At 38.1% G+C, this 21,711-nt stretch overlaps 1 protein-coding gene across 5 annotated transcripts in view; it reads right to left on the reverse strand.

The window, feature by feature from the left end:
* MYO16 (myosin XVI) overlaps nucleotides 1-21,711 on the reverse strand; it is a 388,271-nt gene that overhangs the window by 57,067 nt on the left and 309,493 nt on the right. For all 5 annotated transcript variants that reach the window (XM_057397231.1, XM_057397226.1, XM_057397227.1 and 2 more), the window contains 3 exons: nucleotides 19,829-19,909; nucleotides 19,373-19,578; nucleotides 951-1,053 (listed from right to left, as the gene is read on the reverse strand). In XM_057397231.1, coding sequence (XP_057253214.1) covers nucleotides 951-1,053; nucleotides 19,373-19,578; nucleotides 19,829-19,909 — 390 coding nt within the window. The remainder of the gene's footprint in view (nucleotides 1-950; nucleotides 1,054-19,372; nucleotides 19,579-19,828; nucleotides 19,910-21,711) is intronic.

Below are 21,711 nucleotides of genomic sequence, written 5' to 3' on the forward strand. Positions count from 1 at the left end.
ATGTGATAATGCAAGTGTGCTTCCAGCTTAGCAGGGACCTACCTATTTTCCTATTATAACTAAGAAATGTGGGCCACTGAGAAACACCTATAGCACAAAGTCCAACACACTCCTTGTCCTTCATAAACAGTTGCAGAAACTTGTTGTGGTCATCTTAATGCTTAGAGGTCATACTTGAACTAGAAGACCTGTGCTAACCCTGTCCTTTAATATTCTCAAAGAAGCCTATAGGAGACTCTTAACCACTGCCCAGTCCCTAAACTTCATACTTGCCCCTGAAACTGGTATGGATGCTTCTCTGGTGGAATAGATTTCAGTCCTCCTAGGTTAGGCTGAAGCTCACACTGCCTGGGAAAATGCTCTACACATTAAGTCCCAGAAAGCTTCCCTTCTGTACAATAGCTTGTATAGTGTGCAAAAAAAATCATTATTTTCTTTAGAAATTGCACGTTAAAAAAATCATTCCTCCTCAATTACAAAGCTACCCAAAGCAGATAACCTTAGGTACTTTGTTCTATCTCTGGATCAGCATGCTAGTGCCTACCAAGGCACTGACTAGGTGTGAAGTCCTAATTATTTGTTTATGACAGTATAGCATTTAGTATAGGATTTTACATAAAGGTGCAGGTTTTTTTTTTGTAATTCAGAAATCATTCAATCACTAACATGTACAGCAGATATCTTTAAAAGCCTGGCTGCTAATTTACACAACGTACATGCTTAATTGAAATCTTTTCCTTCCCACAAGAATACACTGCTTTTTCGACACAATGATCACAGCTACTCATATGCTAGAAAACTCAGAAAATAGTTCAATTCTATCCCAAGGCATATATTAAATGTCAAAAGAATATGTTTCTGTGCAAAGAAGCTGGTGGCTTGCCACAATGAAAATGACTCAGCTAGCTTGTTTAACGAATGGTATTTTAATTGCTTTGTAGATCACAAACCTGCCAGCCTTGTAATTTACACTGCTGAAGAACAAGACGACATCTCTCCTTGGCAGACAACTTCTTCTTCTCTCCTGCTTCTGTATCAGCCAAATCTTTATACCTAGAAAAATCAACAGACGTAGAGTTACTCTAATGTTGGCCTGGTTGACATCTTTGCAGAAATTATCAGTTTTCCTTTGACTCTCAAATCTTTGGTATCTGAACTGGAAGCTTAGGATTCTGCTAAGGATGAATTAAACAAGAAGGCCAAACACTTTAAATCTTGTATATTATTAGACATGACCTTGGTTAATAACAGTATTGGACAAGTGATGCCTAAAACCCAGATTTGCTTCCTGTCAGTTCTTTGGATGCTTCAGTGCAAATCAGTGCAGAAGGAATGCAAAGCTTCACCAACTGATTTCATTGGTACTAAATCAGGTCACTGGAATGAGGAAAATATTTTTTCAGGATGTGTCATATGACATATGCCTAGTAAGGAGCAATTCATAAGAAAGTGACATTGATACAAATGTTTTCCATCAGTCTGAAATAATTCTTTTCTTAATTTCAAACTGAAAGTCTTATAGCAAAGAAACTTTAAGGAACTTGATCAGTTTATGCTATTGGAAAGAAGATCAAGAGAAGGCTTGATTACAGCGTGAAGTACCTTCAGAAACAAAATGCTAGATATTAAAGGGCTCTTTGATGTATGAGACAAAAGAACTAATGTAGGAAACTTCAGTCATACAAAGTCAAATACAGGATAAAATTAAAATTTTAACTGTGCACTTATAACAACATATTAATAAAGAAACTGATAGATTTTATACATCTTGATGCTTCATATTATTACTATACTTTCCTGAAGGTATTCCTCAGTCTATATCTGACTGCATGTAATGAGCTGGAATGCTTTTTCATTATAAAAAAACAATTTTTGAAATGAAAGATTTTGCAAATGTGTCACTTTTGATTACGCTCCCAATGAAACTGGTGTAAGTTTTGAAGTTTGCATGCTAACTGTATTTCCTGACATCTTATTTATTTGGTTCCTTTACAGCTGATTTCACCTATAGCCCTGCTGCAGTCCAAAACTCTGCTGTCTTGGGACCACTCACACAGACCACAGCAAGCAAAGCTGCAAGGCTGGAATGACTTCAATGGTCCCTGAAGCTGTAGCAACTCTGTAGCAACATCTGCAGAAAAGTGCTCTAAGACCAGATTTCACCTAGACTTCTAGTTTTCTGGACCTGCACAGACCTTTGGGAATCTCAGCTCCTGCAGTCTGGAAATGTTCTCTGGCCTTGTAGCAGTCCTTCTGAGGACTCCATGGCTACATCTACACTAGTAAATGAAATGTAAGAGGGATTATTTCTCTGGCATCTGGCAAAAAAAACAGCCTATTTATTAAATATTCTGCTATGTTCTATTAAACTCTGTCACCTTCCAACACAGTGTAGCCACAACTAAGCTGTGTTCTGGGCCTGGTCACTAGCCTGTCCTAATTCCCAAATTGTACCCAGGAACTGTTTGGAGAAATGCTGGTTTGAAGATGCCGAAACCTCACCAAAGATCCTTTTGGTTACTCTAACGCTCCATACTGGCAGTAGAAAACTGTGGATCCTACTTTTCCAATTGTTCAAATAGATGTATGGTCATGAAGACATTTGTTTTATCAACTGCTATTAAGGCTGGGGCTACCTTGCTTCCATGCCTGTATCAACTGAATTTTCTTAGAAATCATGGAGAACAAGAGGTGTTAGAGAGACAACTACTGGAAAGCTTAGCAACTGCTGACTGAAACAAAGATGATTCAGCATTGAATCACAATGCATGAAGAAGTAACTCAGAAAGTGGTCAGCCTGAAACTCACTCACAGCAGAAACCTGAAGAAATGTGTTTCATTCCTGAAACAGAGCCAAATTAAAATTTAAAAGGTCAAATTCTAAGTTTGGATCAGATTTACTTTAGATCCATGCAAATCACAGGACTCAAGGATAACTATTCTTCACAATCTGTATTATACAGGAAGCCAGACAAAAAAGATCCACTGCTTTTCCCCAGCTTTAAAAGTCTCTGAAATTCTACCATATTATCCTGGAAGTCTAATTAGAGTTCACAATTCCCTCTTAACCATTAAAGCAAGCTCAATCTTAGAAAAGGAAGAAGGGCTAATGGTTGTGGTAGCAGAAAAAGAGCTACCTCTGGAAATTTAATTCCTCCACAAACTTCCTCTGTGAACATAGCAAGTTATATGGAAGATGATCTACCTTTTCCTATGCCAGACACTGAAAAGCTACCCTCCTAGCCTGAGTTAGTCATCTTGTTCTCAAGACAAGTCTCTGAAGATAGGTATTTCTATAAAGTGACTTGTTCTATACATCCTAGATATTTTTATTAAAATGAGAAGAGATTGCCCTCTGGAGGTGCCTTTCTCTGTTGATCATAGATAGAAATCCAGGCTGGATGGATGCTTGTTGCATTCCGAGTGGTTGAGAGGAAACTCATCTTTAGGTCTACTTCTCTGTCCGACTTACTCATATGCAGAGTAACTAACAGAACTTCCTTATTTCTTCTATTTCTCTCATTTGAATATACTGGCTATCTAAGCACCTAGCATGAAAAAGCACCTTTAGGCCTGCTGTCTTTATCTGCTATCACAGATCAATCATTTTTATCTTGTATAAGGCTGCTTAAACAAAATTAACACAAAATTTGTAGCCATTTTTCAGCCAGAATGGTTCCCTGATTTGATTCTTTGCCCAGTTGTGCAACCAGCATTAACACCAGGGAAATAATAGGAATGGGTAAGTGCGAATGAGCAGATCACACCTGTTAGCGGCATCTCCAATATGTTCTGGACAAAAGTGGTGGTCTGCTCATAAGCTTATTTGATTTATAAGCTTATTTGATCTTTTTTTGTGCTTGATTTTAAATGAGAGAAAATATTTAAAGTTTCTTCAGTATTTTTTCCTTTTGGGGAGATAACCACACACTACAGCTTTGGCTTAAATTTATTTTGTATTTTAAACTTGCAATTACCTTCAGTAAAAAAATATGTTAAAAAGAAAGCAAACCAAAAGTGACAATAAACTAACATGTAAAGAAATAAAATCTTATAAGTGAGACATTATTATCAAAATGAAAAGCGACATATCTTTAGTGCATTAGATCCCTTCTACTGTGAACTGAGTATGTGTTGCCATGTAGACACAATAATTTAATGTCCTCTTAAATTTAACCCTTTCATGGTCTCCAAGAATAGCAAAAGCGCTTACTATTTTTCAAATTCACTGTATCACAGAAAACAGTTATAAAAATACTGAATTTATGGTGCAGGCTTGCACTGGTAAACTAGAGTTACTTGCAAACAACAGGGCTTGCTTCTGGGGAAATGTAATCTGGAGAGTCTTTGAAACTTTTCTTTATCTGAGAATTCTTCCCCTACCACTGCAGTCTTAGTTCCCTCTGAAATCAATGAACAACCTCAACTAACCACCAGGCTTCTTCTCACTGACATGTCATACATTGTGCCCCAAGTAAATAATGCAGAGTGTATTTGTAAGGCTTTAAAGAGGATTTTGAGGAAGTCAGTGAGCACATCAAGTGCTACCTTGCCAAAAATGTCTTCAGGTGAAATACACTTCAGCTGAACTTGGATTGATGAGTTGGTTGTCTAGACTTTCCTAAAAGGTAGTAGAAGACACTATTCAGGTGTCATACATGCTACTGTAATACTGATGTCTAAAATAGGTCAGATGAATTGTGCACTGAAAGACCTCCATTTCTTTCTACTGAGTATAAAAATAGTCTATGCTCTTGACTCTAGCATGGACATGTAATATTAGAAAAAGTGAAACTATCATCTCCTAGCTGTTTCAAATAGATGATAAAATGCAATATTTCATGGCCCAGCCAGAGCAACTAATTCACTAAGGCATTCAAACCAAAATACAAACCAGGGAGATTTAAAGAATTAAGCTGAATCAACACCCCTCCACCACCGTGTCAAAGACTAATGTAGTGTTGATTAGGAAACAAAGGCAAGAGCTCTTCCAGTTACAAGTTGAGACAGGGAACACTACCATCTAGGGTACTCTGTCCACTGCCCCTCCAAAGGAAATCAAGGTGAGAGAAGCTCTTTTTTTTTTTTCTTTCCTTTTTCTTTTTGTCCTTAGCACTCTCCTTGTCCTAACTTGTCATTTTTATACACCTAACCAGAAGAAAGACCTTTTGGCTAGACAGGCTAGCACTGTGAACATGTACCGACTGGCCAGGATAGTCTGGTGTTGCAGCAGCTGTGCTCTGACCTCTATTCCTTTGCTTCTCAATGATGCTCTTTATCAGGGAGATTTTTTGTTTGTTTGGACTAGATACTGCTGCCAATGCCTTCAGGTAGGTTGTGAATATGGAAAATTCAGTTCTCTTGGATCTTCACAGATAAGGATGTTATCTGATCATTTTCTCCCTCACTTCCCTAAGTGCACAGCTGACAAGATCCAGCAGGCTGTTTTTCCCTGAGACAGAATATTCTCCAGTTGAGGTTATGGCACAGTAACCCACAGTAATATTCTAAGGCTCAGCACGCTATTTGATTTACACGGAGTGTGCACAAATAGGCTGCAGGGCTGTACTCCCAGCTCTGTGCGCACAGCAAATCTTTAAGCATTGAAATAAACACCGCACACTCCATTTTAAGAGCACATCAACATGTGAAGAAGATACTGATGGAAAGAACATGGCAAGTACAAAGGGCACAAAAACAAGCAGCTCCAAATCAACAGCTTAAGCAACCCGCACAGATGGAACTGAAGCCTCAGAACTGGTTTTGCCATTTATTTGTTTGTTTTCTGCTATTCTTTTTCTCAGGTCTCTCTCTTGCTTAGCTAAGAGAGACCAAAAATGACAAAGTCAGAGGTAGCTACTGACTTGCAATCCAATGTAAGAGGACAGCTTCTAGCACCAGAACTCAAATCTTGCCTGAAAGCAACTCCTTTCCAAGACTTTGTCTTGTTATTTAAAAAATAAAAATCACATATGGCTGGTATGTAACTGCTTTATAGGAGTACCAAGTAATATAATTGTAAGTTTTAAATATCTAAACACAATTTATGAAAGGAAAAATAATCAGTCCTGCCAGTGCAATTTATAAAGTTGCAGTTTCTTTTTCTCTTTCCTTTGTTTACTACAATGTATTCTGTTTGCCAAGTAAAATGGCGTGATTTAATAAGATCTATTCAAAAGGTAATGAATAAAAGGCAGCAATCAAAATTAACTTGTATCCTGTATTTCTGCTGGGAGAAATGTAAAAATCGTCATCACAAAGGAGCAAAACCAGGTTGTGTTGATTTGCTAAATTCTATTTATTCTCTTTCTAAACTTCCTTTTTTCTTCCTTTGACAACCAGTAACAGATTGATGTATTATTATAACTGTAAAGTATGTGAAAGAGATGGACTTTGTTTGCAGAACTTGTCACTATGTGCTAATAACTCAGGATTTTTACTTTTGTTTGTTTGGATTTAGGGAGGAAGGAGAGAGTGGGTTCAGCATAATTTGTATTTGAAATATCTATCAAATGAGAGCTGAAATATCTAGAGGACCTATCTACACAAGGTACAGAAGACAGAAAACCTAATAAAAAAAAAAAAGGAAAAAGATGCCTGCAAATTTTTCAAGTAATAGAAACCTTATAAAAGCAGTCAGCAGCAAAGAACAGGGTGGAATTTTGATTAATGTTAGGTTTATATAATGGATACATATTCCACTTCCCTGTGTTATATTCCTTTTTCCTTTTTTTTTTTCTTGAAGGAATAACCTAATTATTTTTGAAATATGAGGAAAATGGGAAATTCCATATAATTAGAAAGGGGGAAATAGATTATTAGAGTTTCCAAGAAAAGAAACGAAGTGATTCTGCCAATCTCTGTACAATACACAACATAAATATCTCATTATACAGCATAAATATTAACAACAAAAGCAAGTATTCAAAATTGGCTAAATAGGGAATTGCTGGGTATGCTCAAGTGGAAGAGGAGAGTTTACAGGTCATGGAAGGAGGGGCTGGCCACTTGGGAGGAATATAAGGCTGCTGCTAGAGGATGTAGGAAGGCAGCTAGGATGACTAAGGCCTCCTTAGAATTAAACCTGGCGAGAAGGGTCAAGGACAGCAAAAAGAGCTTTTTCAAATACATGGCAGATAAAACTAACACCAGAGGCAATGTAGGCCCACTGATGAACGGGATGGGTGCCCTGGTGACAGAAGATACAGAGATGGCAGAGTTACTGAATGCCTTCTTTGTCTCTGTCTACTCCGCTGCAGGCAGTCCTGAAGAGCCCTGTACCCCTGAGACCTTAGATGAAGTCAGGTCAATGGAGCGGTTTGTCTTAGTCGATGAGGAATGGGTTAGAGACCAGTTGAGCAATCTGGACATCCATAAATCCATGGGTCCAGATGGGATGCACCCGCGGGTGCTGAGGGAACTGGCGGAAGTCATTGCTAGACCACTCTCCATCATCTTTACCAAGTCTTGGGAAACGGGACAGGTGCCTGAGGACTGGAGGAAAGCAAATGTCACTCCAGTCTTCAAAAAGGGCAAGAAGGAGGACCCGGGTAACTATAGGCCGGTCAGCCTCACCTCCATCCCTGGGAAAGTGATGGAACACCTTATCCTTGGTGCCATCTTAAGGCATATCAAGGATAAGAGGGTTATGAGGGGCAGTCAACATGGCTTCACCAAGGGGAAATCATGTTTGACCAATCTCTTAGCCTTTTATGAGGAAATAACACGGTGGATGGATGATGGCAGAGCGGTGGATGTGGTCTACCTTGACTTCAGCAAAGCATTTGACACAGTCTCCCACAGCATCCTCACAGCTAAATTGAGGAAGTGTGGTCTGGATGATCAGGTAGTGAGGTGGACTGCGAACTGGCTGAAGGAGAGAAGCCAGAGAGTTGTAGTCTATGGGGCTGAGTCTAGTTGGAGGCCTGTAACTAGTGGAGTGCCTCAAGGGTCAGTACTGGGACCGGTATTATTTAATATATTCATCAATGATTTAGATGAGGGAATTGAGTGTACTATCAGCAAGTTTGCTGATGACACTAAGCTGGGAGGAGTGGCTGACACGCCAGAAGGCTGTGCTGCCATCCAGCGAGACCTGGACAGGCTGGAGAGTTGGGCAGGGAGTAACTTGATGAAATATAACAAGGGAAAGTGTAGAGTCCTGCATCTGGGCAGGAACAACCCCAGGTTCCAGTATAGGTTGGGAAACGACCTGTTAGAGAGCAGTGTAGGGGAGAGGGACCTGGGGGTCCTAGTGGACGACAGGATGACCATGAGCCAACACTGTGCCCTTGTGTCTAAGAAGGCCAATGGCATCCTGGGGTGTATTAGAAGGGCAGTGGTTAGTAGGTCGAGAGAGGTTCTCCTTCCCCTCTACTCTGCCCTGGTGAGACTGCATCTGGAGTATTGTGTCCAGTTCTGGGCCCATCAGTTCAAGAAGGACAGGGACCTGCTGGAGAGAGTCCAGCGCAGGGCAACGAAGATGATTAGGGGAGTGGAACATCTCCCTTATGAGGAAAGACTGAAGGGAGCTGGGTCTCTATAGTTTGGAGAAGAGGAGACTGAGGTGTGACCTTATAAGTGTCTATAAATATATAAAGGGGGAGTGTCACGAGGATGGAGCCAGGCTCTACTCAGTAGCAAACAATGATAGGACAAGGGGTAATGGGTATAAACTGGAACACAAGAGGTTCCACTTAAACTTGAGAAGAAACTTCTTCTCAGTGAGGGTGACGGAACACTGGAACAGGCTGCCCAGGGAGGTTGTGGAGGCTCCTTCCCTGGAGACATTCAAAACCCGCCTGGACGCATTCTGGTGTAACATTATCTAGGTGTTCCTGCTCCGGCAGGGGGATTGGACTAGATGATCTTTCGAGGTCCCTTCCAATCTCTAACATACTGTGATACTGTGATACTGTGAAGCACATGCTTACGCCCAGCTCCTGTCCCAGCGCTTGGAAGCCTGGAATCAGATGCCTAAAATAACTGCAAAAAGGTTGTGCAAAAAAAATGACTTATGAATTTTTCTGAAAAATACACAAGGTGTTTTCATAATGTGATGTGATACTGAGTTGAAATACCAGAGCCGGCTTATACACTTTCCTGCTTGGTCTCCTGGAGAGGTTGCTACATCTTCATTGGCTCATTGTTTGTCGAAAAAGCACTTCCCAGATCATTTCGAAATAATCCAAGAAGACATATATTAGAATCATAGAATAGAATCATAGAATAGTTAGGGTTGGAAAGGACCTTAAGATCATCTAGTTCTAACCCCCCTGCCATGGGCAGGGACACCTCACACTAAACCATGTCACTCAAGGCTCTGTCCAACCTGGCCTTGAACACTGCCAGGGATGGAGCATTCACAACCTCCCTGGGCAACCCATTCCAGTGCCTCACCACCCTAACAGGAAAGAACTTCTTCCTTATATCCAATCTAAAATTCCCCTGTTTAAGTTTAAACCCGTTACCCCTTGTACTGTCATTACAGTCCCTAATGAAGAGTCCATCCTCAGCATCCTTGTAGGCCCCCATTCAGATACCGGAAGGCTGCTATGAGGACTCCATGCACCCTTCTCTTCTCCAGGCTGAACAGCCCCAACTTTCTCAGCCTGTCTTCATATGGGAGGTGCTCCAGTCCCCTGATCATCCTCGTGGCCCTCCTCTGGGCTTGTTCCAACAGTTCCATGTCCTTTTTTATGTTGAGGACACCAGAACTGCACACAATACTCCAGGTGAGATCTCACAAGAGCAGAGGAGAGAGGCAGGATCACCTCCTTTGACCTGCTGGTCACACTCCTCTTGATGCAGTCCAGGATACGGTTGGCTTTCTGGGCTGCAAGCGCACACTGAAGCTGCCTCATGTTCATTTTCTCATCAACCAACACCCCCAAGTCCTTCTCCGCAGGGCTGCTCTGAATCTCTTCTCTGCCCAACCTGTAGCTGTGCCTGGGATTGCTCTGACCCAGGTGCAGGACCTTGCACTTGGTATGGTTAAACTTCATGAGGTTGGCATCAGCCCACCTCACAAGTGTGTCGAGGTCCCTCTGGATGGCATTCCTTCCCTCCAGCGTATCAACCGAACCACACAGCTTGGTGTCATCGGCAAACTTACTGAGGGTGCACTCAATCCCACTGTCCATGTCAGCGACAAAGATGTTGAACAAGACCAGTCCCAACACTGATCCCTGAGGGACAGGGACAGACACTGAGCCATAGTGCAGAAGCAGAAAGCAAAACCAGGGTAAAATGAAGAATTTTATATCAAAGGGAAATAGGATTGAATTCGATGTTCCACCTAGATGATGCTTTATTTCTTCCTTGCTTTTGTTTTTATTTTTCTATGCAACACTGACTTTGCAAAAGAGGAATGGATATGCATAAAATCCTTCCCACAGGGCTCACCAGTGTCTCAGACAGGGTGTACTGGGATTATGGGAAAGGTTTTTAGAAGCTTCTTAAACCCTACAAGAAAAACAGCTTCTCTGGAAGATCACCTTTACCTCTCTTATGTGGGAGCTTCACTTGTGCCCTGTGAACCCTGTGAGTAATATCAGTCTGGGTAAAAGGGCTCTGAACTGCATAATGGTTAGACAAGCCATTATAAATGGTTAGACAAACCATTTTAAAAAAGAAAAATAAAATAAATAAAATAAAATAAATATAAAAGCAACAGTTTTCCAGATAGGCTAAGGTTGCCCCTTGGCATACTGTCTCAATGCTGGACAAGATTCTGCTGTCATTTACCATGGAGTACGGCAAGAGTAATTCTACTAAAATTTATGATGTTAAATTAATGCCACGTTGGTCTAAGAAAAAGAAAAAAACACAAAGATCCAGTGATTAAGATACATAAAAGGATTTTACATGCATGCTTGCATAGGATTTTGTTCATTCTCAGATGTCATCAGTATTAACTGCCTACTATTATTCAGTCTGACTAGGAAATACAGCTTTAGGAAGTCTTCTGCTGAAGATTAAATAGTTGTAAAGAATATCAAGATGTGGATAAGGAGAAAAAGGGTGGCACGAATGTCTGAGTTGAGCGGAAATAATTCAACAGCTGCAGAGCCACAGAAAGAAAAAACAGCAGGAGGGTCACAATTGCTTTTGAGTGTGGGGCAGCTGGACTGCATTTATACAAGTCCTATGAGCAGAAAAAAAACCCTGTCAAGAGCAACTAATATTTTTCTAGGCACTGAAAATACACAGTTATATGTAATTAATCAGTAAATACAAAGGAGTTATTTTAAAGCTATATAGTAAAATTAACCTAACCATGTGACAATTTGCACCTTAATTAGATAATTCAAAGTTCCTGCACAGAGCCATTTGCGTAAACTAATGTGTTGCATACTCAATTCTTCAAAATGTTTATTTTAAAGAGAGGTTGTTTGTATTAATTTGAGAGGTCTATTATTTTAACAGACATTTCCTTAAAAGGTTTTCAGCGTATAAGGACTAGTGAAGATATTAGTGGTTGATAATATTTTCTTTTAATGGATTTATTTCTATAGTAGGCATTTATCGGAAATTCTTACTACCACATATAAATCTATGTCCATTATCTTTGTCATTATGTGATGTCAGCAAATTATGAAGTATTCAGTAATTATGTTCATTGAAACATCAATGATCTGAAATAATTTAATGTTATTAGCTGCTTGTTATAGGCATACAGAACTTTCAATAGCCTCATTTGTAAACAAATGCAACTTTATCTAAATCCAGACTTTTAGATGGAATCCAGTACTGTGGCAGGTATTTTAGTAGTCTGTGGGAACATGTCTCGATGTTTAGAAACAGCACAAGCTTTTACATTCACATTCCTGTGTAACATTATCTAGGTGTTCCTGCTCTGGCAGGGGGATTGGACTAGATGATCTTTTGAGGTCCCTTCCAATCTCTAGCATACTCTGTGTGTGTATGTAAAATATGCATATAGATATTCTAAGGATATCATATAGTAAAAGGGTTATTTAGTGATTTAATAAATGTTTAGTTAATACTGACAGATAAGAAATGTCAAATGCTAGTGGAAGCTGAATGTCAGTCCAGAGGTACCATGGGTGGCACTTAACTCTGGAAATGAAATACACATATTAAACTATCACAGATCCTTCCTTAAAATAAAGGAAACCACTGGGACTGCTGAAACAGTTCAACCACAGTTGTGACTGCATGTGCCAAATAGATTTATCATTGCCTAATAAAATGAACATAGCTAGGGAAAAAGAAAAAAAAAAAAAGGCAGAAGACAAAAGAGCACAAAGAGATTCGCCTTGAAACAGCTTAAAAGCCAGGACATTCTGTACTGCGTACAACAATAACCTCCCTGTAAGGAGCTCCTCTAAGTTTTATACATTCTATACTAAACATAATATAAAAAAATGCTGGAAGATTGCACACCAGACATTTGGAAGTTACAAATTGCTGGACTTAAAACTGATCATGCCACCTTTATTTTATTACCTAATTACATCTCTCCCACTCAAGGGACCCTTTTTCGTGTCGATCCTGAAGAACTCTTTAAGTACATGACATGAATAATTCAACTGACTTCAGTGGAATGACACAGTAGTTTACACCCATTTGTAATCACTTTAGCAAATGAGAGTTTCATTACAAAACTCAGAAGATGCCCAGCAAACAATGCTGTAATTTATTTTTGCCTTCTAAATAGATACTAAAGCTAGATGACTGGGCTACCATGGAAAACTCCAGCCAAAAAAAGAAACACTGTCAGTAAGCTCCAGAAACACCATCAGCCTTATCATTCTCATAGTCGAATGTTAGACATGTAACATAAGGACTGATATTTTTCATGTACAATACTACCTATTCTGTGGATCCAGAACCATCAGTGTTACAGTGTTACAAACCACCAACTTTATCCCTTGCCATAGATAGGAGCCAGACTGAGAAAGTGAAATGCCTGCAAAAATAGATAAACCTAAAATAAGTCAGTTGAATCATATTTAAAAGTGACCATTTTTCTCTCTACGCTACAAAATAAGTCCAAGTTAATTAGATGAATTACTATAGGCATCTGAAGCTATCTGGTACCTTTCTTCTCTTTGGAGTATTAAAGAAGGCCTAAGGGGAAAAATGGAGAAAGCAAGCCAAACAGCTACAAAGAAACAACCCCGAAGAGGGTAAACCAAAAGAGTCTGCTCAACGCACAGAACTATTTAGAGTTTGTTCATAACATGAATAGGCCAGATACTATCACTATGCTTTTGTATTGTACATATATGCATCAAATGGCCTATAGCCTCTAAGACAGTCACAAGTATCTGCTAACATCTAGACAACTCCCCAAATGATGTACACCAATTCTAATACCTATGGCTTGCCAGGAAGCATGTCAGTGCAGTCTGGGTCCTAGTCATCTCTTACAGTATAATCAACTCTCTATCAACAAGATTTCACAAGAGATTAGTAATCCAGAATAATTCTGAGACTGCTGTAAATAGCTCCAAATGCATGAAGGAGTCCTGCTTTCTTGGAGATGGCTGAAACCCTGCCTGCTGACGGGAAGTAAAGAATTAATTCTTTATTTTTGATTACTTGCACATATAGCTTTTGCTTTCCCCATTAAACTGTCTTTATCTCAACCCATGAGTTTTCTAACTTTTGCCCTTCCAATTCTCCTCCCCACCCTACTGGGGAGCAATGAATGAGCAGATGTGTGGGGCTAAACTGACCACTGGGGTTAACACATAATACTTCTTTATAGAATATAGAAAACTGGCAAAGACAGTAATTTTAAAAATCACAGTTTAAAACTTCGTGGATGACCTCAATTTTTCACAGGAAATTAGTCATTACCATGCTCATGAATTTGGTTTTAAGATGCCCTCAGAACTGATGACTTCAAAATACTTCATTTACCCACCTTTCTTGCATTCTAAAAGAAAGACAAACAAAAATGATTACTCTCAGTCAGAAATACCACTTCCAGCTCTAGCTCTAAAGCAACAAACTACAAAATGGCAAGATTGCCATTTGGTATAAACTGATATCATTGATGTACTTTAATGGAATATTGCTTTTTAACACCGGTCAGATGATGTCTTGCTCTCCTTGCATGGATTTAAGCTGTCATGGCATATATCAATTGCAGTGCTCTGTTAGAAGACTGATGATATTATTGTAGAGCAGACAATAAACCTAAAAGGGCCAGTGTGATGACGCATCACTTTGCAATCTACTCAGTACACCGTTCTCACTAATGTCCTAACTTGCTTATAAGACTCTGAAATATTTTGCTGCACTTTTTTAATTCAAAATTATATATTACAAAATATTATAACTTCTCTGCTTTCAAGAGGAAAAAGGAGAGAAAGGAAAGACACAGAGGAAAAAAAGAAATAACACCAGAAAGAAAAAGAAAAAAGGAAAAAAGGAGGTAGTCTGATACTGCACCTCCACAACTGCACTTGAAACTGTCTTAGCAGTTGGCACAAACAGCTACATATAAACTAAGCTGTATGTCTGCATATGCATACGTAAAAGTAAAGGTTAGATTAATGCATCTAAGCCATTTTTAAAGAGAATTGAAATGGTGAAACACAACACTCTTGTGACTCTTCTTGCAACACCACCATATGCTTCTAGATACAGCCTTCATGTTCTTCCCAGTATTAAATTTTCTCTGCTGCTCCTTGAGCAGCAACAGAAGGCATAATGGTAGCTCCATGATGGAAAACAGCAAGACTGAGTTGAAAAAGTGAAACCCAGAAAAGACATTCTAGAAACCTGAGAGACATAATGAAATTCCAAGAAATCCTCAAAACATGCAGAAATAAAGAGAAGGAATAGCACACTAGCAGACAATTTTTTGTGCTTTCTAAACAACATGTTTTCCCTCATAAAAGTCCTGCAATTCTGATCAGCTAAGTGAAAGGATAAATTTGCTTATCAGTTCACATAATCCACAGGGGTTATCCTGAGGTCCAACAGCCCTGAAGGTTTGCTAAAAACTGTCGGATGCCTTATTTCAGGATCTGTGCAACTGGACCTTGCAGTCTCCATCACTAAGCAGTGACAGACTGAAGAAATATATGTGACGCTAACCTCAATCTCTAAGGCAATAGTTCATAAATTCTTTGCTGACCAAGGCAACTAAAACACAGGCAAAGAAAAGTGCTTGGTATGGTTCAGCACAGTTGGTGAAACACATTAAAGAAGAAAGAGAAAATAAAACGTTAATCTCTAATCTAATTTACAAAACACTAATGTAGAGATGTGGTTTGTAGAGGAGGACGGTACCAAAATAAAATTGTTCAGAATGAGTGAAACAGAGCATATTACTGCCTCATTTTACCTGAATATGCCTAAACAGCTGTATTCTTGTACTGCATTGAGCAAGAAATATAAGCTCACCTCATTACTCTAGATGGGTCCTTGATCACTATCATTATTTTTAAAAATTTATATCCCAAGTGGTTTTTACATGTCTTCTTTGAGCACCAAGTGAGGTGAAAGATGTGAAAGTCAGCCAGGATCTATTTTATTAATTAATGCAAAGAGATTAGGTTCTACCGTGTACAACCAGGCTCTGTCTGTGCCCCAATACATTTCTGAGCCCTACTGTTCTACACTGGTAATAGAGCACACACTGACACTTAACTTTTTTGCCACTGCACTGAATATGAAAAACAGAACAAATTACTAAGTTCCTACTAAGGTGCTTTTTATGAATCTTGAGTGGAATTATCCTCATTTAAAAAAAAATCAAAATGCTAAATGCTGGAAACAGGAATGTGCAGACAGTTCCTAATTCTGTGATTATTTTACTGTTTTGTTTCTTCCAGGAAAAGGATATTTGAGGATACTTTACTTATGTGTACAATTTCAGCTGCAAATTGAAAACTTTGAACTCTTCTCAAAATTGTTTCTGCCACTGCCTTGACTTAAAAGCAAAGCTACAATTACATAATCTAGCCCACTGAGAGTGCTTCTGAAGACATAACCTAAAATGCATAGATAAACCTTTCCAGGAGCATAAAATGCATATTACTCAAGGCTTTCCATTTTAAAGATAAGGTAAAAACTGATTTCTGTCTCTCTACTCAAAGAGCCTTAGAAATTGAGTCAACACTGCAGGCAAATTCAGCAGAAACACTGCAGCTGGAGTTAGCAAATCCACTGAAATCACATATATCATTTCATAGTAACATTGGTACTGCCTGTTTCTACAGCATTTAATAGCATCTGACCTTATTAATTCCCATTTTTATTATATATTCATTGACAGTAATTGTCACAGCTTCCACTTAAGAACCAGAATTTCCACAAGATTTCTCTTCCAATCAATGAACTTTAGTGATTGACAGGTTCACCTAGCAGCTGTCAACTTTTACTTCGATAATGCAGAAGCAGAACCAGTAAATCGAAAAAGGACAGCAAAAGAAATAATGATTAACCTTTGTAGCCCAGGAAGAAGTGCTCTTTGCAAAATATGACCTTTCTTTAGCTACTGTCATTTTTAGCCACCGTAAGAGTTCAAATGTGACTTATAAATATGTGTTAGAGACCAGTCATATTAATCTTAATTAGATATTAATAGACATTTATTCAAATTCATCCAATTAAGAAAGCAATGGTACTGTCTGTATTACTGATGGAATATCCAGGTTTTCTGACATTGTACCTCTTCATCACAAAGGCCCCTAATTCAAACATTCTTTTTATTAGCCAGCAAAAAAAAAAAAAGTCATTAACTTTTTTTTTTAATTTAATTTTTTATTCTGACCACATTATTTATATGATTAAAAAAAACTGCAGAGAGGGTGGAACAGGGTAGAAATTCACCATCTTTTGGGAATTCAAACTGGGATACATGCCACAAATTCTCTTTAGAACACTAGAAATACCAGTTTGACACCAAAGAAAAAAAAATTGAAAGGTGAGAAAGTCCATCAACTTCAGGTCTATAAGCATATATGGAAATCTGACAAAGATCAGTTAGGCTGAACAGCCAACAAACAAATCCAATTTATAAGAACACTGCCAAAACTAATTATCCACTTTCCAAAACCATTCTGTCCAGTCACTGAGGCAGTAAAGAGATGTAGTAGGAGTGGCAGCTTTTTAGAAGACTTTTCGAAAAGTTACCTCATAACTTCTGAATTTAGTAACTCTTTACTCTTTCTTACCTGTAGTCTATTGGGTAAAAATCATTACCGCATTAAGAATTGATGGTACTTTTGAACTGCAATCTGTAACTCTAATTTCTGCTTTAAAAATTCATACTTTTCAGCCAATAACAGAATAAATAGCCACATGCTTGAGCTATTTGAAATGTAAATAATTATCCAAATACACTGAAAGTGAATATGAAGGTTAACTGGTCAGGGTGAATAAAGTGAAGAATTGGCATGTTCTGCTGTTCAAATTAAAGTAACCTTTCCCTGAGAGATAGGAATGGCTACTGTAAAAAGCTTTACACCACTGATGGTTTCTTTCTCTGTGACAAGAGCTCTGTGCTCCTCTTTGTGCACAAATCTAGTAGTGTCAAGAGATATATGCAGAGTGATTATTGCTAACTTTTGAGTAGGTTCAACATATTCACAGGGTTTATTATAAAATGGACTTAATCTTCAGTGACAGGATCCTAGCCCCAACACTAATTCTTTTAATGTATAACAATACAATTATTAGGACCTGGTGCAAACAGGTAAAAAGACGGGCTCAGCAGCAAAGAACCTATAATTTCTTGTGGAGGAAAAGGATAAAGTTAAACAGCAACAAAACTAGAACACTTAAAAAAAAACAGTTTAAACATTGCTGCTGGGTTTTGTTGCTAGTCTTGTTTTACTATTACTACTGCAAATAAATATTTCTTGTGAGACACCACATGTCCTCTAGACTTTGAGGTTAAAATCTGTCTTTTGGACATACTTAATGAAGTGGAAGAAAAAGACTGAAATTATATTTGAATCTTCAAACATTCTTTAAATGATATTTAAAAAAAAAAAGTTTCTCCAAAAAAGACAACATTCCAGACTTGTGTCCTGTTAGAGTGAACATGCATACTACCATTCCCTGGCACTGAAGCCAACTGAATAAAATGACCTTTCAACATATGGTTACTCTCTTTTATCTTACAAAACAGAGAAGCTACCACCACTCTGCTCAACAGGCCTGTGCAAACCCTTAACCTGTATCTGGGAATTGCAGTGAGAAAAGCCAGATGGAAAGGACCAAATCCCTGCCAGGAACTGCAAGGATTTAACAGTAGAAGATTGTGGGTCTGTGCTCATGCAATAGTCCCTTGAAGTGTTCAATTCAGTAAGATAGAAATGGTTAGATAGAGACTACCCTTACCACTTCTGAATATGAAAGCAGACCGCTTTTTCCAAATCTCCCACTATCGTCTCAACCACCCTGCACTTCTGGATTCATGCTGCAGGATTAACATTGTGGTAGGACAGAAATGGCTTACTTTTGAAACATGAGGGATTATAAACTACTATACTCCTGCACTTTTTGAATATTTACACTATTGGCAGAGTTAATATGATTCTGTCTAAGAAGTAACTTAATATACACAACTTTTTCTAAGAAGGCACATGAAAGCTTAGGTAGGCACCTGATATTCCCATGCTTTTTTTCAGAAGCAAAATAATACATAGAGCAGATTATGACTGTTTGATATATCAATCAAGGAGTAGAACACACAGAGAGGAGGAACATATGTTGAGTGTATGAGGCTGCTAACCGAACGCCTCTTGGACAAGGTGGTACTCTTTTTTTGCCGAAGCATTAGAGAATGTAAGTGAGCCTGAACTCCAAACCTGAGTTGGGGATGGAGGAAAACATTTTGCCCTCAGCCAGCAGCAGTCACATATATCTTTTATCTTGTCACATTAATTCAAAATTTCATTCATTTCTAACAACAATAATAAAAACAAAGTTGTGGTATTAGCATTAATTACTCATCACCTTGCAGAAACAAATCCTAGCATATGAAATACAAATACTGAAGTCATGACACACACACTGATAAATTTGAAAAATTAAGACTATTTTTCCTTGTTTTTTAATGACCTGGAAACAAACTGCAGTATTTTGTATTTTATAAATCATATAAATAGTATAAATTATAAAAATATAACTACTTTATGAAGTTAAATTTTTTAAATTTAATACATTTTGCTGATTTTCACAAATTTATTTTCAGAAATTAATGATTCTTTCAAATGAAAAATAACAAGCCTATACCCCTTGCTGGCAGACATGATTTTTCTCTGAAGAAAGTCTGAAAGACTCATTGGCAAAACAATACCACAGGCACTACCACAACATGACAGAAAGCTTTGTACTGTAGGTAAGAAAAAGGTTTTATGAAACTTAAAGAATTTACCTTGACAAGAAATCTGTGAAAGAGAGACGGACTGGATACCCATGTCGTATGATTTTGACCATGTCTAGAACACCAATATACTGCAGTTGAGCAGATACATAAAAATTGTCAAAAGTATCTGGCAACCTGGAGTTATTAGGCTTTATACAATGAACAGAATGTGGCGTGCAGTTCTGCAGCTTCCCAATAATATCTGTGAGTGATTTCTGTAGGGAAAAAAAATCAGTTATCAATCATTACTGTGCAGCAAAGGCAACTGCTAAACACATATGCTCATCCTAACTTTTAACATCACTTTCTCAAAAGGCTCGACCTGGCCATGCAAGTAGCTTTCTCAAGCATACAATTTTTCTTTTTTTCATTGCAGTCTGGAGAGATTAATTTTGCCTTTAAAATGTTTTGAGTTTGGAGTTGTTTGTTTTTTTGTAAATTTCTGTCCAGAAGATTTTCACTAACCCTGAGCTGGACTGCCACAGTGGTTGGCCCCCCTCGTTCCAGTCTCTGAAGAAATGAGGATGTTCCTTTCTTTTTCAACAGCTGTGTAGGAGAAAAGCATATGCACAATACCTTTATGTCAAGATGGGCAGTAAACTTTCATTTTCATTGATAGAAAATTTACTAACAAAAGCAAACATTTATACATTTATATATTATATATGTCATAGACAATTACTTGAGTTACAGAAAGAATTGGGAAAGTGGATAAATATCCTCACGTATCTGCAGAGTCATGACTGGCAAGAAAGGTTTGATTTCAAAAGCAGCTGTATACCATTGGAAAGATAAAGCACCTTTTCAAAGTAACTGGGCAAAGCAACATGAGCTGCAACTCTGTTGTAGAAACAGGGCTTGTGCAATTAGTATCCTACAGAGTCTGCCTATAGTATAATTCTGTTACTCAGAAAAGGCTCCTTATGTCTTTAGCAGATGCTTAAGTGAATAAATAAGCAGTGATCATTTCAAAAAATCTTGAAAGCAAAACGATAATATTAAAAATCCCCTTCTATTTTCTTCCTGAATACATGAATGCAGTTAATCTTTTTTGTATGTGTGTGTGTGTTTTTTTCTTTTAACTTATTTTCACCTGTCATTGGCATAAATTATCTACGACTTAATATCTCATTAGAACAAATGTTATCCTGTAGATAGAGTTGGGAGTGGGAAACAAATTTATTTTTTACTGTTCTAATTCCTAACTTTGGGACTAAAATGGCAAGAATCCTCCTAAAAGCGGTCCCAGAAATTAGAGAGTTTTCTTGAACTTTTTACAGGAAGGCTGGCATTCCAGGATTCTGCAAATTGCTTAAATTCAGACCTGTGTATCAATGATAGCATTTTCACCTCTGACTTTGCCACTGCCTTTCTCAAGTCCACTTACCCCATAATACTCCCTTTCTATCAAGTCAGCATGTTCTAGCCTACTCCGGTCTTCTTCCAGTTCCATCAAAAAAGTGTAAATTTCCTCACTTTGGCCCAGTCAACCAAGCTCTATTAAAAATATTGCAGCGTAAACAGTTCTCTACCCAGTATATCAAAATTTGGAGCTTTTTTTTTGTCTCAAATCTCACTTACTAGGATGCAATAAGATTTTAAAGGCAAATTCACCCCCCTCTTCAAAACAGAAAAGTAAGAGCTCTGCTTGCTTTAGGTCTTCTCATAAAAGAACCACTAGCATGCCAATGGCACTTCTCAGTTATATTTTACAAAATTATCGAGGAATATAACTAAAAATAAACTTTCTGCTCTTGACAGATAACGTATTCACTCCTTCCTCCAAACAAATTCAGTCACTAGTTCAAAAACATTTCCTGAGTTAGTGGAAGAGCTAGAACAATGCTTTGGATGCTCACGTCCTATGTTGCATACTTCTTCCCAGGGGAAAGAAGAGCTTAGTTCAGAATGAGGGAGAAGAAAGACAAGAAAAAAGCCAAAGAAAAAAATTAATTTAATTCAAACTCTCCAAACTTGGACATCTTCAGCTATGGGCTGAATATATCACTGAAGCATTACTTCTGTATTACCCTCTAATATACAGCTTTACATTGGCAAATCTTGTACTTCTAATCTACAGAAAAATAAAGCAAATCATATATGTAAGTTTGTAATCTCTGTTAAGAAGCTAAAATCTCCTCCCCAGAAAATCTCTTTTTACCAGCAGAATATTTTAAATATTTAACCAGAAGACATACCAAAATTTTTCTAATAGATGGGTTCTTAAACTAACAGACAATGAAGCAAAGCATTCATAATGAGAAACAATGTAAAGTCAGTGGAAAAAAAAGCCTTCTGTTAGTTATATACATTCATGTGATCAGACTTCTGCATGAGCTATAAAACCC

The sequence above is a fragment of the Pezoporus wallicus genome, unplaced genomic scaffold (genome assembly GCF_028554395.1).
Source record: "Pezoporus wallicus isolate ANWC-B61680 ecotype Strahan unplaced genomic scaffold, APGP_CSIRO_Pwel_v1 contig_1851, whole genome shotgun sequence".
NCBI lineage: Eukaryota > Metazoa > Chordata > Aves > Psittaciformes > Psittacidae > Pezoporus > Pezoporus wallicus.